We start from the raw sequence: 18,455 nt of genomic DNA on the forward strand, positions 1-18,455 counted from the left end.
TGTCCCCTCCGTTCCTGCGCCACTGTATCTGTTGTTTATTTATCTTTCTTCTTTAGTTTCTTTATTTCCCTGTTTTTTACACCTGCCTTTCTATTTTCCTTCCTTTCTTTCTCTGCTTCTCATTTTCTCTCTCTTTATTTGTCTCTCGTTCAGTCTTTCTATCTCCATTTGTAGCTACCCCTCTGTGTGTGTGCCATTCTTTCACGCGCGGGCTAATTGCGTTGGCTAAGTGCTCTAAGACCATTTGACGGTGGGTTACAGACCAACCGGTCGTGACGTCCTTGCAAGGATATTAGTTTCGCACTCCACTTAAATGAAGGACAAGTCGTAAAATATTAAAGATACTGGCAATCTTGATGTTAGGCTTGTCTGTGCGAGACATATGATCATCAGCTCGCGTCATACTGGAGGAAGTAGGAGGGGCTGAGACAGACATTCATACAATGGCCATAAGTCACCTCAGTCACTTCGCAATATGGAACACAAGAGGCTCCTTGTTTCTTGGTTCTAGTTTCACATTACTCTCTGATGACCAGCAATTCTAATTCTGCATTCCAGTTTTCTCTTCTGTCTCTTTTTGATTAACTCTCTTTGAATAAAACCCACTCTTTATGTTTTTCTCTGAATATTCATATTTTTTCTAATTTCTTCTCTTCACCCTCCACCCCCTCTCTCTCTCTCAGCACATGCAGTTTGATATTTTTCTGTCTATATCTCTCCTCCTCTCACGTGTCATAATTGAAAACATACATGAGATCGTCTACTACCAATAGACATGATATTGGGTGGGCTTTAGGCCTACCGGCCCATGTAAGTTGGTGCTGATGCTCTCGTATTATCTCTCCCCATTTTCGTACCTTTTCTATTTGTGTTTTCTCTTACTTCTTAACTCTCTCGACACTCTAACCCCCTCTCTCGCTCTCTAGATTTCATTTTTGCTTTCCTATCTCTCTCTCTCTCTCTCTCTCTCTCTCTCTGTGTGTGTGTGTGTTTCTTCCTTTCTCTTTCTTTCAGTCTCTCTCTCATTCACTCACTTTCCTATTTTATTTCTATTTCTATCTCTGTTTCTTCATTTCTCTCCCCCTCTCTGTGGGTTTCTTCTTCTTCTTTATCTTTTTTCTTTCTGTCATTCTAGCCATCTTTCTCTTTTGTCATTTAACTCACTTCTTGCATGATAAGATAAAATGTGCTAATTACAATGCATTCTACTGTAATAATAAGAGGGTTGTTAAGCATAAAATCTTCGTTATAAGGGGTGTCTCAGAAAAATTTTCGTTTTTGAATCCGCCCTCTGGGGTAATTCGCACATTACGGAGAAATGTTACCTAATATTTAGTTGCCATGGAGCTCTTTACGGGGCAGCAACATGCTTTTTGTGTTCGTGCGTTTTATGAAAATAATGATTTTTATGTTGTTGTGCGTCGTTTGTACCGGCATCATTATAACCTGGCAGGAATTTGAGATGTCCCAAGCGCAGATTTAATTAAATATTGGGTGAGAAAGTTTGAAAACCCTGGAAGCACTATGACGAGTAAACTAAATTAGTGAGAGAACTGAAGCAAAGAATTACAGATGAAATCAATGCTATTCCTCGTACAATGCTTCGGTGAGTGATCGAAAACTTTAGTTCAAGAATAATTGAATTTGAAAACATAAACTGTCACCATTTGTCCAATACTCTTTTTCACAAATAAAAATTTAACGTAGAAGCTTATTTTTGGTAATAAATTTATCTTTATACAAAAAAATTAAGTATTTATTTTAATAGTTTTAAAAACGAAACTATTTCTGAGACACCCTTTATTAACGCACTAGTATACGCATATCTTGCAGTTTTTATTTAATCCTATTCAGAATCAATACACACAGTGTTTGCAGAATTGCCAAGAAAAAAAATAGAACTAAGCTTAACAGTGATGATGGAGCAGAAGTTCCTGTGCCAAATTTCAGGGGTATGAGCTATAAGCAGCTCTGATTGAAGGAACATGTGATGGACACATGGTCAATGCATTGACGTCAGGGCGAAGCCCATGATATAACACGTGTGATTGTCGCAATTCACCTTACGGGTTTTGCCAGCGACATGAAGATGTTGGATTTCTTCTCGGATTGAAGAGCAAACAGGAGATCAATATTTCTTTCAATTTTACTAGACTCTTTAAGCTACCAATAAATTGAATAACTTCATGTTATGTCGCTCCCACGTAGGCGAATGATTAACATTCTTTCGTCTTTGGCCCGAGCCGTCTCGAATTCGATCCCTGGTGAAAGCTTTTAAAAATCGAGATGATAATTGGAAGCTACCTGACTCGAAAACCAGAAAATATCGGTGAGAAACTGGCCACGCATCACCCAACGAAAAGCCGCTTGGCAGGCTCTGGACTTGGATTGAAGTTGCCGATTTCGTCGCCGCGATTAACCTAGAGAGGTTAAAAAGTACAAGAAAATACAGGATTATTGAAAATGACGTTGGCAATATTAAACGTTTATTGCAATAGAAGTTTATAATTATTCAAATGAGGAATACCAAATGAAGGATTACGTATTAGGGAATTCACTTACAGTGACAAATACAAGTTCTGTATAAGTGCTCCACGGGTCACCGTACACATGTCAAATTCAGTCCATACTTTCTCGATTAACTCCCCATCGACCTTTACGACGGCTTCAGTCATGCGTCCTCGTTTCAGTTTTTGCTTTCAGTCTACTTTTTGCACAGTTAGGCTAATCGGGACTTGACCTTCAGTTTAAAGTGGGATACACATGCGTCCTCGTAAGTCCTCTAAGAAAGGGGTGGGTCAAACACTCCAAAGTAAGAACTCCAATAGTAATTAATTACATTTCCGACTTGTTGTCGAGTTCTTTTTTAATAACCCTGTACAATACACGAAGAATTATTAGGATGGATGATGAAGTATGATTAGAATACTTTGCAACTGCATACAGGTAAATGGAGGCTTGGTCACATGTGTAGCAAATATACCAAAGACAAATTCAACCTGTGTTATACCTGCTGATTGAGAATGTTAAACTGAGATCCTTATCGTATCTAGGAAACTGATTAGTTTGATATATTACTAGCTCTAAAGTTTCAATGCATTGAAGGTCTACTATATTCGTTCTTTCATGAATTCTTTAAAATAGGCTGATGGTAATAGGAAGAAATTGAAACGGAAAAATGCATTCATATATAAGGAGAACATTGTACACTTCAAGGCAATATGGACAGCAGGAAACTTTCCCATTACGAAGGAAAAATGATAGTTTCATCTACGTCCAGAAAGGTTAAGGTGCTCGTAAGTTATGCCTGGAAACAAACTGACTCATGGACCAAGAATGCCGTCGAAGAGGTGTAGATGCGTCTGGGACTCATCGCCGAGAAAATATATACGGCTTCATCTGGCGAAAGATGTCGGTGCATCGTGAAGTCTGGGGGCTTCTCCATGACGCACTGGGACCATTTCCAAGAGGTGCAGCCTCACCAATCAGGCACTCCAGCGTTCGCTCTGACTGAGATACTCTTCCACCGCGTCACCGTCTTGGCAAGAATAGCTACGTCCCCGTCGTGGGTGGATCACCGGGAGGGTGTTTTGGAAGGATACGCTGAATCAGACGGAAGGAGTACATAATAAAATTTTGCTCTCGATTTCAGAAGACTTTTGACACAGTGACACCGGGGGGGACTTGACTTATCTAATACAAGCCGAACCCTGTGGCGGAGTGGTTAGCACATCGTGCTACGACGCCAGAGGTACCGGGTTCGAATCCTGGCCTGGGCATGGATATTTGTGAGTGTCCATTCATCAATTTCATCATATCATCACTCATCCCCATCTTTGCAAATTAGCCAAAAGTGGCACAAAGAGCGATGTAAAATAAAGCAAATCAAATCAAATCACAAATTATCTAATACAAGACATTTAAAAATTCTGTCATTTCGCTCCACCGATGGTTCCAGGTTTGAGTCCTCTGTGACTGTCCCTTCAATAATTTTGAGTCCTCTGTGACTGTCTCTTCAATAATATTGAGTCCTCTGTGACTGTTCCTTCAATAATTTTGAGTCCTCTGTGACTGTCTCTTCAATAATATTGAGTCCTCTGTGACTGTCCCTTCAATAATTTTGAGTCCTCTGTGACTGTTCCTTCAATAATTTCGTATAATCACCATTTCATCCTCATCGTCACACTTAGTCAAAAGAGGCAGGAAGGGGGCATAAAATAAGACAAATGCCGATTGTATCGTTACAGAATCAATAGTAGCTACCTATTTTTTTCTGGGTTTTTAGACTGTGCAAGCAAAAACATTCTAAAAAATTCGCTACGATATTCCAAATTCAGAAGTAAAAACTCTTTTAGAATTCCTTCTAGAACAGTCAAGTAATTCTTCGTGTCGTTTGCTTTGGCTGTTGTCTAGATATCTGCTATAGAAAATAGCTTACTTTGTCACGAACAACAGGAAATAGTCCCCTCCCCAGGTGGAAGAAATATGTATATTATTCACACATTTTTAAATTTAGAATTGTTCTGAAGTACTTCTTCCACATTCATATTTATATATTATATTGTTCCCCGGGTATACCTATTGCTGTTGGTTTCTGGTAACGTGATCCACAGAAGAAGCTATATCTGCGTACTTTGTATTTTCATGTTTGTTGAACGAGGGACAGGAAACAACCAACCAAGGTCACGGTCAACATGGAGATATGCATTGAACAAACTTCACAGAAAAGCCGACAGCAATGTATTTAAAGAGAGAGTAAACCAGGCCATTAGAAAACAAGCTTTCAGATAAAGTAGCATGAAAAGAAGTGATAGAACGGTAAAGTTTAATTGGATAATAAAAGAACACCATTAGCATATCTTAATTTATGATTGAGCAATAGAAAGTAAACGGAAGACTACCCTTGGCATAAAGTCAAACAAATTCTCAAATTCTGATAACGGAATAGTAGCCATATTCAACATACTTTCCGACCGCGGAAGACAAGACTAGCTCGAGAGGATGAATCTACACGCAATAGAGGAATTAGGTAGAAACATGCACGAAACAACGCTGTAGGTTCCAGATCAGTATTTCGTTTGTATTATTGTGTACGTTTGGTTGCTTTGCTTATTTTCGCTCGCTTTGTTGTTTTTTTAATGGTTTTTACAACACTTAACTTCCATCATAAAGTAATTTACCGGCGACGTTACTATGTCTGAAATTTAAATGTTGATTGATTGATTTTCTGTCTCTCTTGGCTAATCATGAAGATCAGGATGATTGATGATATGATGAAATTGATGAAGAAACACTCACAAGGAATACCCATAACCATGCCCAGGCCGGGATTCGAACCCGTTAACAATGTGTGTGTGTGTTTGTGTGTTCTACGTAGTTTGAAGTATTTTCACTTTGATGTCCTTTGAGTAGGTTTATAGAGCTGTTTCTTTCTCTCTTGGTTTCCTTTTATCATGTTTTAAATCCATATTTCGTGTAAAATAGTCAGCTTTTATTGGATTACTCCAAGCTTCTGTGTAAAGATTATAATGGACAGTCACATTTCTTTTTTTAAAAAAACATAGAATTCTAGTCATTATTTAGTAATTTCACTAAATTCTACTCACTAGAGTTTTGTGTGAAATAATTTACTACTTCCAATTCAGTGGCTATTACACTTACACGTAAATAAATTCGTTGTGTTGAACGTATATTTCAACGAATGCACCGATATATACCATTTCGTTACAAGCAGTGTCTTTTTCCTTAAACAATCTGAACAATAATATAATTGTGAACTCGTAATATCTTGTTTTGCCTGTCTTTCTTTACGATAATTCAATACAATGAGTCGAAAACTCACGATCCTGTCATCTAAGATTCCGGGTTCGAGTTCCGGTCTGGGTAACGAAGTTCCTTTCTGTCTCATCATTAATCACCACTTATCATCACTGATTAGCCAAAAGAGATATTAAGGCAACGTTAATATTGCATAAGCTTACATGCAAATAAAACATAACTAATATTAATAAAATGCATTTGCTCGTCATTAGTAGTAATTACGTGTTTTTAGTTTGAGTCCTAACATTTTCTTGCTTGCACATTTGCACATAATGCATTTCAATCAAATGCATTCTGGTTAACGTGCAGCTTTTAGGATGCAGCTGCTTGGATTATCACTCTTCTGAAACGAGAAACAATGCTTAATTTTCCATCCAGCTTTTTTGCTGTTCCAGTTTCCAGGTTTTTACAACCGCATAGTCTGCATTCTTTACTCTCAAACCCAGAGAAACGGCTAGTGGAGCACCGTAACAATTAAAAGTACTCACTGATGAATTTCTGGTGCGTGGAGGTGAAATTAAACGCAGACGCGTGCTGTAAAACTTTTGATTGCTTCTTCACTTCATACTTAACCGCAACACGTTGGGATGGCTTTTATTGCTAAATCAGGAAACTTGAAATATGAGGTCGCTCGTGAGTGGTGAGTTAGGTATATATCTCTCTGCTACATTATTTCTAAGTTGGATTTCAAGGCGAGTAAATAACAGGTTGGTCAATATGGTTCCTTTCTAGGTTAATCGCGACACGTCGATGAAACATATGAAAGAACAAACACAATTGGAGAACTATGTCTGAGCTGGGACTCGAATCTCGAACTTTCCTTGGAAGTAATACAGTTTCTCAACAGCAAAAATGCATCGTGTATAACAATTTGTAATTTCAAAGAGGGGGAGGAAACTTGAAATTGCGGATTTTCAGACAGTAACAATGCCCAGTTGCTCTCATAGTGATTCAAGGCCCTCCCCGATTGCGTAATGGCAACGCCGTCGCCTTGTAATCAAGGAATCTCGGGTTCGATACCCGGTAGAGGCACATGGTGGTTCGGATCTCACTTAAAACTGTATAATAAGTCCAGTACCGATTAGCCTTACTGTGCATAAAGTGGACTTAAAACTAAATCAACCAATCATAGTGATTTAAGCCAGTCCTGCAGCTAGATATTTTAGCGCCCTAGTGGCTTGAAAACCCCCCACACTACCAATCACCGACACTGTATGTGCATCCTTCGATGGAAACAAAGAGAAACTCATTAAAAATAATACAGGTTATATTAAAGATTGGTAATTTGCATATCTGATTTTTAAAAAAGTTTAGCATATTTAAGAATATTTCAGTTATTTCTTATTTTCTGAGGACCATCTTTAAAAACGTACTTTTACTACTAATTTGCGAAACATAAAATTCCATCAGTGTGTTACCAGAATATACCTTTCCCAAGTGCAAATATCTCCGTCACATTTTCTTAATTTGTTGTCTTAAAAAAATGAATGGCGTTTCTGTGTATGGAGCCTTAGGCATCAGTCGCTACGGGCCTGATGAAGCGGTGGGTGTAAGGGGTGACCGTTTCGGAAGGCACTCAAATGTCAACCTCACTTCCGCATAGCACACCCTGGACTGCATTTTGCAGGCTAACGAGGCGCTGGTGTCTGGAATTACAGCCTGTATAATCCTCTTTGAGATTTGTGCTGTGTGCTGTCCATATGAGTCTGCGTCTCTGCGATTGTCCTTTCATCAATTTCAACTTATCACCATTCATCCGTATCTTCGCGAATAGACAAAAGTGGCAGAAAAGCGAAATAAAATAAAGCAAATCAATCAATCAACCAGATTAAGCAGAAAGAGGGTGGGGATTACAAAGTTATGTAAAAAAGGAAGATAATACAATCAATGTGCAATTTAAACTAAAAACGCGACATTTCAAATTATAATTTACATCTAATAACAATAGGCAAAACTGAATTTTTTGAAACGGTTATAGAGAAAATAGCCACAGAGGTAATTCAATCAAGTGAAATTCAAGGGGAGAATGTACCCTCACAAGCCAATTTACTTGTAAGAAGAAGTATGATAAATACAGAAATTTTATGCATAGTTTAAATAAATGCCGGGATTGTTTATATAAACAATTAATGACTTGCATATTCTCTTCATGGTTTCCATTTGTACCATATTGATTCTTCCCTGGGAGGGGACGAAAATAATTATCAAAAAAACAAGATTAAAAAGAACTTATTTTCAAATTAACAGTAGAGAATTGAATTTCCCAGTGAGACTCCACACGGTTATGAACAAAAACGACAAGTCATGGCCTTGGTCAAGATTCGAACACAGGTCCATTGAAGACGAACCCTAATTTATTTTTGACAGCCAACCTCCATACTCATTCTTTTGTTCATGTACAGTACAAGCGCTGTTTATTGTCCCAAAAGTTACATTAGTAGAACGTGAAGAGTTTATCGCACTTCAAGCAGTCATTACATTTTTCTAATAATGTGCTTAATTGGTTTTTATGGAATTTACGCGCCTTGCTAGTTTAAGATGTACTTATTGCTGTTTTAAGGATCCATTTATAACAACAAACTATTTGTTTGCTCGTTAAAGAAGCAAATGGCCGCCATTCCACAAGAATTGGAAACAAGAAACGAGCGCCTAAGCACTAAAAATTACTACTCTGAATATCGTAAGAGAAGAATGAGCTGAAATAACTTAAACGTTTACGTGCATGATGGATCACAGCGTTTATAACTAGCCAAGGTCAACGGAATTACTGGAAGTGCAGTGATAATGCAAATTCCAGTTTTCAGGTATTCGCACGAATAGGAAATAAACCAGTAAACTTTCCTTTTCCTTTGGGTTCAATGTACGAAATGCAGGAATGGATACGAGCATAAATCATGAACAACAGGATTGTGATGCAATTGTTGAGGAAAAGACTGTGCAAATTAAGAAGGAAATGCATTTCTGGAATAATCATAATCATTCCCTTGAATTTAGATATGGGAGTGGCATGGTTGTAGAGATGTGACGAGACTGCACTGCCAAGTGTCTCGGTCTCGTCTCAAGTTCTAAGTGCCTGTTTCATTCTCGATCTCGTTTCAAGTCGAAACAGCCTATCTTGTTCTCGGTATTGTATCGATTTATTAACAATTATCTCGGTCTCGAAGATGACTCCAAGAGCATTCGAAAAACGGGATTTAACCCTGAATGTATATGCAACCACACAGCAACTTGCCTTTATTCGAACGGGTATTTTCGGCCTCGAAACAACAAACCCTTGTCACATCATATAAAATCGAAAGAAGAAAAAATATTACAAAGTACCAAATTATATAAAATAGGAAAAAAAAATAGTTACATGAAAACTTAATGGATCCAAATCTACGGGACCCCTGGCGTCGTAGCGCAATGTGCTAACCACTTTGCCACGGGGGCCGGCAACAGTAATAATGAAACACTTAAATGAGGAAACAGGTGCTATACGTTCTGATTAGTTTATTATTTCTAATATTTAAACACATTTATATCAAACGATACAATCATCTCCAGCTTCTCAATAAAGAAGCAATAAGACATAAAGTACACGCCCCCCCCCCACACACACACAAAACTGGCAACGCCCATGCTTTGAAACTGCATCAAATGGATGCTTGGATTTGACATACGGTGATGATAATTCAAGGTACATATGGGGAAGCACTGCTGGAAAAAGATCAATTCTTTCGGCGAACCGCTCCCCTACTATGTAAATGTTGGGCTGTAAAGAGAGGGAGCGAATGTAACAACATTCTAAAGACAAAAGACTTTGTAACCTGTGTGCATGTCCCATGTGCTTTGTTTCAAGCGATTGACTTATGTGGCTGAGGGCTCGTCTGTAGTCGATAAGGTTTTTCCCCTCGCACATTGGTTTGTTTACCTCAATGATGCTGGGTCATTGCAAGGGAACCCCGACGTCTGCTTGCGAGGGAGACTGGAAGGAAGGGGGAGGAGGGGAGGTGGCCCTGAAAGCTCAATCGCAGAGATCCCTCTAGAGGTCGCCCCTCCCTCCAGCACACTCACGCTCCGAGGAGGAAGGCACAAGGCAGTGGACTATCGCGGCGACTGAAAATAACGAGCGCACGCTGGTTGCTCCAGTCTATAAGCGAACGCTGTACGCACAAGACCTTGTTCTCAGTGACGTCACCATCTCTCAACTGTCTTTTTCTTTTGTTTCTTGACATTTTTGGAGGGATTTCAGTGGTGGTGTAGTGGCAGTGTGGACATCCTTGCTTTTTGTTGGTGTCTGTGGACGGTTTCCCGTGTGTGGAGAAAGAAATCGGAGGACTGGAACTGGGATGCAAGAACTCTTCCCGTAGGAGCGATGGGGTGTGTGCAGTCGTACTTCAGGAAGAGTGCTTATGCTGCCTGTGAAGGTATATACACATTTTTTTTTTCTTATTTGATGACATTCCCAAAAATATATTTTAGGCCAATAGTCATTAAATGTGGGGAGTCTGTGGCACCGGAGAATCTAGAGCCAAAGTGTGGTTGCCGTGTCGCCCTATGAAGCTAGAAGTCCAATGTTCGATTCCGTAGATTTACCTCACATCTTTGACAACTTGCTCGTTATTCATCCTCCTGGTCGGTGAAAGACTTTCAATCTCGCCACCGGGCGAGTCTCGGCCTGGCATGGGCGTTCTTTGTTCGTGTCCCTTCATCAGTTTCATCCAGTCCCATCGTCGCAATTAGCCAAAAGTGGCAGAAAAGTGAGGATTGAGCCCCAGTTGTACAGTCGATAAAGTGCCTGACTGTCATGATTGATCAGAGTTCGATTCCTAGTGTGTGTGATCGCAGGTGGGATCTAGAGCTCACTCAGCCTCTCAACAATGGGCACCAGTGGTGGTGGGGGGGGGGGGCAACCGTGAAAGGGTAATGGCGGTCTGAGTTTGAAGCTGATATCACTTCAATTATGGTCGAAATGAAGAATGTGTGGAACCTTACCTCCACGCAATTTACGCGCCTTCGCCACACGGTGAATTATTGCACATTGACATATTTACGCTCGTTATAGAAATAATACATTAGGCAAAATACAATTTTAAGATATCTCGAGGAGAATCGAAGTCCACACCTTCAGCTTATGGGGAGAAGTGATGGGGTGGAGTACCATTTGGAGATGGGAAGCGAGGAATGATGACCATATTTCACTTGTGCAACTTTTTTTATTATTATTATTTGCCGAGGTTACGTATCTGTCTCGAAATCAAGATAGCAGCATCTGTGCTCCGTGAAAGAGATCAAAAGCATTACTTGTAGTTTCGAGGATGACCCGAGTTCGATTCTCAGGATTAATGATATCAGGCAAGAATTCTTCCGTCAATATCCCTGTAAAAACGGCCCCAGGCACACCTTGGGAAGTAAAGGCAGCAGGAAACGTGGTGTTGGCCACACATCCTCCGTCATTGGTCGAGATCGAAACAAGTAGAGCCCTATTTTTGCACACTCGATGTGCTTTCATGGCACGGTAGAAAGTACTTTGTTTCCTTTCCCTAGTTTGGCCTTTTCATGGATTTTCCAGATAGGATGGAACTGAGCTTATTCGTGTCTCAACTAAGTTTTCATTACAATGAAGAGTGAATACAGTGATTGGATCTCGCGTTCGATTCTCAGTGGAACGCATCGCACATTGAGTTGGATCTCGCTTCAACTCCAGCTCCGTTCCCTATTAGCGACACGAGAACACAGCATCGTAACACCCTTCCACTCTGACACACATACATACAAATATATGCATATATTAGAAATAACTAACCATCTGACATAATTTGAGTTGTTTTTAATATTTTACCACATTTCAAGTACCTCATATTTTTAACTTTATGGTCCTTTTCAAAACAATTTTTGTTTTCAAGTGGATGCACAGGACCGAAACTCCCAAATCAGGGCTCGCTATTGGCCTAGCTAGGCCAAACTTTACAATAATTTACATTACAGAAATCGGTCTTTCTCGGTTAACATGTGCTCTGTATGGAGCTGGGGGTGGTTGTCGCTTCATTCACAAGTTGCAGTTCTTATTACAGAAGAACGGAAATGGGAATGTTTAAATTTAAGAACGGAGACGCGCCTAATTGCAGTGGTTTGCCTTCGAACGGGCGGATGAGCTGAACAGTCATGTTCCGGAGATTATTGTTTTAAAAAATCACGACGACTTTCCCTTTCGAGAATTGTCCAGACTTTGCTGTCCAATATTCTCGTCTCATTTGAGGCTTTAGTAGGGTAGACTGTAACGTGACGTCAGTGGAGAATCTTGGTAGGCTCATGGATGGACAAAATATTTTCAGTGGGCTCATGGACGTCCGCAGAATATTTTCCAGGGAGGGGCAAGGAAGTTATTTTTTCCAGGGGGGCAAACAAGTCACATTTCCCCCCAAAAGAGAGTAGTTCCCTAAAAAAAACATTGCTTAAATTTGAATTTATGGTGTTAATGCAATAATTAACACATATTATTGTGGCTAAAATGAAATTATATGTGTGAAATACATAATTTTTGGTTGACTTTCATTTTCCAGGGGGTGCCACGGCCCCTCTTGCCCCTCTTTCCGGACGCCCATGAGTGGGCCCTGCTTTGGTGGCCATTCTCTGTTTTGCCTGTCAGTGGCAACCGTGGATTTGCTTGCCTGCATGGCTACAGCCGGATTGCGCACACTTTTCCGGTTTTATCAGTGGTATCTGATAAGCCGTTGACAAACTGTCACAATGTACATGATTGCGCACAAAAAATGATGCTATGTTGTCAGATGTAAAATGTTCTCAAGCCGTTCTCACTTCTGTTGTGTTCTTTTGTGTGTGTATGTGGACTTACACGTGTTTTTGCAGTCCTTAACCTAACCAAACTTTTGAGTTTGAGTAAATTGGTATGATTTACTATTTTATTTCTAATTTTTCTCTTTCTTCTTGTCTAAGGAAAAAAACAGTTTTGCGCACAGACTTTAAAGCTATCAAAGTGGCAACGTTCGATCAAAATCTGTGCGCAAAACAAGACAGTGAGATTTGTGCGCAATCCTGGATCTAAAGTGTGCGCAATTCGGTTGCGGCGGCCTGCATAGATGGAGAATGTTTTTACCAGGTCTCGTAAGGTTGAAACGAGTCCTTAGCGAGCATAACGTTGCAAAGAAAGGTTGATCACCTTGACGGTGATTTATGCACATATTCACAACAACCCCCAAAAACTTCCTCAACACTCTCTTAATTTTATTCATAAATAGGCATTTGTTTCTCTTAGAGCGCCGGATACACAGAACAAAATGTTTTTTTGGAAACAAATGTTTGTTCACAGAACCAAATTATTTGACTAATCTTTCACATTTGTTTAGAGTTATGAATTTAGTCAAAATTATCAAATCCATTAACGGCTACCAATTTTTTTTTTTATGTACCGCAAACAAATCCGTTCTCTCTGGTTGGAGATAGTTTTTTGTCCACATTTTTTAAAACCTTTTGTAGGTTTGTTACATTACAGTAAACTAGCAACGTGCTAATTGCTAATTGGCATGTTGCTAGTTTACTGTAGTGTAACAAACCTACAAAAGTTTTTAAAAAATGTGGACAAAAAACTATCTCCACCCAGAGAGAACGGATTTGTTTGGGGTACACAAAAAATTAGTAAATTGTACCCAGCACTAAACATTGCCTGTGGAAAGAGTTGTTACATATACCGAATAATGAGGACTTTTTTTAACACAAGAATAAACCGAGCCGTACTAAGATGCATTTCTGGCCTTTCTTCCCTTTAAACTGTCCTCCTCCGCGGCCGTGCGGTCTAAGGCGTTGTTTTTTGGACTCCGACTGCGGGGCCGCATGGGTTCGAGTCCTCCTGGGTCCTCCTGGGGTTTCGGCCTGTGTTTAGAACCGGTGGCAACCCACCATCGTGAGGGAATTGGGGAGCTACGAGTGAGTAGCGTAACCCGGTCATAAAAATCTCCCATAACGACTGAGGGTTCGACGTGCTGACCTCACGACACCCCAATACCAAGGTCCTTCCAGGGATGTAGAGTCACGGGATATGTTATGTTATTTCCTTTAAACTATTGCCATCTTCTGTTTCATCTTGAGTTTATATGCTTCTTCTATCTCTTGCTTCCTCCACTTGTATTCTTTTCGTTCGTCTTTGTTTTCTATTTCTCCTCTCTCTCTCTCCTTTAATATTTTCTAAGTATCTCTATATATTTTCTCCTTCGCTTTATAATTTTCTGTTCTGTTGTTTCTTATATTACTTCTTGTGAAAAAAAAAGTTCCATCTGAAGATAAAAATGCGAAATATTCCAATAACACGGAACAAAACGGGTGACGTTGGGTGAAGTTCCTTCCTTTTGATGGAGGAGCAAGCAAGACATTTTTCCAAAGTTGTGCTGGCGTGATATTCATGATACGAATCTGTAACTAGTCTGTGTATCAGACCCCGGTAACAATGCACATACGTGAGAACTGTAATTATCGCATGGCATTTTCCAAGTGTGGGAGTGGCCCCTTTCCCTTCTGAACGCCCATGCATTTGGTAATACAAAATTATTATTGTTTTAATAAATAATACTCTCTTATTCTTTTCGTGTATTTGACGAATATATATTGTCCGCACGGCGACTCTGGAATTAGTATTACTCTAACAGACCAACAACAACAACTTGGGTAAATTGGGTTGACTAACATAAAATGCCCTTCTCCTGAGACTTCTAGGCATATCTTTGGGTGTTCGAGAATTTCATTCCATTTCCTTTTCTCCTTGTTTCTCCTCAACCTTTTCCCCTTCTAATATGTTCATATTAGTACATTCCTTCCATAGTATTCTACCTTCCTTTCTCTTTGTAATATATTCCTATCGTTTTCTCTTCACATTTGTTTTACCTCTTCTACTATATCTTTTCTTCCGCTATCCAAAACTTTTCCCTTTTTGTTTCTCACGTTGCTCTTAATAATCACGTTAATTTTGTGATTGCCACAAGTTTCGTTTTTAGTTCACTGGATTTAGCTTGTTTTGAGTGGAGTTAGCAACCTTTTCTCAGAGGCCGTGCCAAATGATACGTAACGACTTCTGAGGGAATGTGTCAACGTTTACTCCCGCCCTGCAATATCTCCCCGCCTATTATCCAAGATCCAAGCAATTGCACCTGTCGTTATCTTCTCAATGACGTACCGGTAAACTTTTGACGGAGCTTTTACCGAAAATTATTTTTAGCATCTCTCGCTGTTACTGCATTCGTCTAATAACATAACTGCAGGCCCGTACCCAGAGGAGGGACCATGGCATCCATGCCCCCCTCGAAGTATGAAATATTTGAATGGGAACCCATAATATCCTACCAAAATAACACTAACAACTTTTTGAGATTTTGCAAGAATTTAGATTTCGTCCTTCAATAAAAAAAATGGATTTGTTGTAGGGAAACCAGGCTTCAGAATTCTGCAATCTGCAGTATTGAGTAATTTCCCTATCCCGACTTTTTTTAACTGCTGTTGTGATGCAAAAATGTCTCGTTTTTTTGGTTATCTCACATATATACATGTCCTTAATTTTAATAATCATTTCTAACACCCTTTCGGTAACATTATCGTATGGGTAAAACGGATTCCTTCAAATTTCCTTCAAATTTACAGGAGAAAGTACTTACGGAAATCATTTTCTTGAGCGTTTTGGAAGTTCCTGAATGTAGATTTGATCCATTTTAATGTGAATGCGTTTTGTTTTCTGCGAAAATCTCTGTCCGACACGCTGTTTCTGCTCCTGCCATTTGCTTTTTGCATGAGAGTGCAATGTTCCGTGTGTTAAGACGATGCAACCCCGTAGCCAGTGTTTCAGCCTCGCCGTGTTTTCACTAGAACCACCTGTCGAGTTCGGAACAAGCCATTTTCCCCGAATGGGTGTCACTTATCGCACAACATTGTAGCAACATTGTGTTCGGACGTCACAGGAGAGAGCTGTTTTTACAAGTTTTCTTTGTATTTATGCTAATGGAACCTAACCTAACAGGCCTAACCTAACCACGTAGGCATTCCTCGTCTGACGTCAATATTCAAGGTTGCAAGATTGTTGTACGTAAAGGAAGAGAATTAACGAATTACGAAAGAAAGATGGTTCCGACCCGAATGGGTGTCACTTATCGCACAACATTGTAGCAACATTGTGTTCTGACGTCACAGGAAAGATCTTTTTCATGTTAGGCAATACAAGCTAACGCGTCTCTTAGCGAAAATAATAATTTTTCTTTGTATCTATGCTAATGGAACCTAACCCAACAGGCCTAACCTAACCACGTAGGCATTCCTCGTCTGACGTCAATATTCAAGGTTGCAAGATGGTTATGCGTAAAGGAAGAGCATTAACAAATTTCGAAAGAAAGATGCTTCCGACCCGAATGGGTGTCACTTATCGCACAACACTCTAGCAACATTGTGTTCTGACGTCACAGGAGAGACCTTTTTCATGTTAGGCAATACAAAGGTAACGCGTCTCTTAGCGACAATATTATTTTTTCTTTGTATTTATGCTAATGGAACCTAACCTAACCACGTAGGCATTCCTCGTCTGACGTCAATATTCAAGGTTGCAAGAGTGTTGTGCGTAAAGGAAGAGCATTAACAAATTTCGAAAGAAAGATGCTTCCGACCCGAATGGGTGTCACTTATCGCACAACACTCTAGCAACATTGTGTTCTGACGTCACAGGAGAGACCTTTTTCATGTTAGGCAATACAAAGGTAACGCGTCTCTTAGCGACAATATTATTTTTTCTTTGTATTTATGCTAATGGAACCTAACCTAACCACGTAGGCATTCCTCGTCTGACGTCAATATTCAAGGTTGCAAGAGTGTTGTGCGTAAAGGAAGAGCATTAACGAATTGCGAAAGAAAGATGGTTCCGAATTGCTGTGTATGGACAATGAACGTGGTAAATCGCAAGGTTATTTTACAAGTTCTACACGTAAATGCGACGTATTAGCATAATTTCAAATAGGGGCACGAAAGTAGATATTTTCCGGTGAACGAGGTTGCACCACTGCATAAATCGACAAAACACTCTCAGAACGCCCCCTAAACACGTATGCTATGACGGCCATAATGTGTTACAGATTCGAAACAACAAGTAACAGTAAGTACTCGTAAATAGAGAAAATAAACATTATCTTAGTTAGAAATGCATTATTTCGCCTTAAGAAATGTTCCGCAACACGTTAGCAATGTAAAGAAGTCCGAAATATATGATTCGTAGGTGTTTCACCCATACGATAATAGTACCCACCTTTCTTTATATTTATAAATATATTCTTTTTTAAACATACAGTTATCATGGCTCTTCAATGGTCCTGGTATAAGAAAATTAAAGGAAAATTGAAAACATTGATGCCCTTCGAATAAGTACATCTGAGAACTGAATGTAAACAATAAGCACCAAGCTGTACGCCGCCGTGTGACAACCTTGGTCTGTGAGCAACTGTGTTGCTCATTGTCAGGTTCTATCGGTCAGTTGAGTTTTCCCCCGTTATTATGGACCATAATATTGCAATTCTATGCTTGTACGTTTAGCTTTAGCTGCAATACTACCATAGCATTGGTGCTCACATCTAATACTCCAACAGCATTTCGCCGATCACCATGGCGAAGTGGTTAGCACAGCGCGCTACGACTTAAGGGGTCACGGGTTCGAATGCCGGCCTGGATATGTTTCCCTTCATTAATTTTATCACTCATCCTCATCGTCGCGATTAACCAAAAGTGGAACTAAGCGACGTAAATATCCTAATTCAATCAGTCCAACAGCATTTCGGGTCTCGCCTTTGTTCCTTATTTTCGGATCTGGCCTCTCCCTCAAAAAGATCCTGGGTAGGGGCCTGCTTGCACCATTCGGAAATTAGCTTGCTGTTTTGAGTTATTTACACGGGACTGAACTCAGTTACCTTCGAAACCGTTTTTTTCAGGATTCAGCGAGAACGATTCCTACTAACGAACCACTTCGCTGTAAGAACGGTTCGCGGCAAAAGAAAATTACTCGTGGTGCAGAAATTGGACGTCAGATCATAAGTTTCCCCTTCCAGCGAACCCTTCGGCGTCTGGGCCCATAAACAGTCGAGGGAGCGTGACATAAAACAGAGCGCAGACAGACCCCATTCACCCCCGACACCTCAGCTGCCCCTGGCGAGTTCTTCTGGAACTAACGCATGAATTGCAAGGAGCAGGTGCAGCAAGTACTTGGCGTTTCCGCCGCACCTGATCCTGCTTCCTATAAAGATGCAAGGAACACGGCTTGTCACCTAAAAAATAACCGCAATGTGAAATAAGGGCGGTGATTGGAGAACTGAATTAGCGCACGGTTAGTACTCCAGAGCGACGTCGGAACACGTGCACAGCTCTACAAAACAAGCATGAAGAATGCTGAGTAGAGTGTGGTGTCTGCATGCGTTATCATGACGTATTTTCCAAGGGGAATCCATATCGAAAAGTATTGGCTTGGTGGCAGAGGGTGACTTTCCATCTCGCGACCGAATTTCCCGGGTTCGAGTCCCGGCCTGTGCATATATTAAGTTTTCTGTGAATGTCCGTTCGTCACTTTCATCTAATTGCCACTCATCCTAGTCGACGTGATTAGCCACGAGTCTAAAAAAAAACTA

General features: G+C 40.2%; 1 protein-coding gene across 2 annotated transcripts in view; it reads left to right on the plus strand.

The window, feature by feature from the left end:
* Positions 1–18,455, plus strand: part of LOC145985207 (uncharacterized) — a 60,907-nt gene that overhangs the window by 11,772 nt on the left and 30,680 nt on the right. Inside the window, exon 1 of one of the 2 annotated variants that reach the window (XM_083118950.1) lies at positions 9,926–10,229. The exons of the other annotated variant lie outside the window; for it this stretch is intronic. Within the exon in view, the coding sequence (XP_082975076.1) occupies positions 10,178–10,229 (52 nt within the window). The 5' untranslated portion in view covers positions 9,926–10,177. Of the gene's footprint in view, positions 1–9,925; positions 10,230–18,455 lie in introns of those variants that run through there. 2 annotated transcript variants of the gene reach the window in all.

The sequence above is a fragment of the Lepisma saccharinum genome, chromosome 3 (genome assembly GCF_977018435.1).
Source record: "Lepisma saccharinum chromosome 3, izLepSacc3.1, whole genome shotgun sequence".
NCBI classification, from domain to species: Eukaryota; Metazoa; Arthropoda; class Insecta; order Zygentoma; family Lepismatidae; genus Lepisma; species Lepisma saccharinum.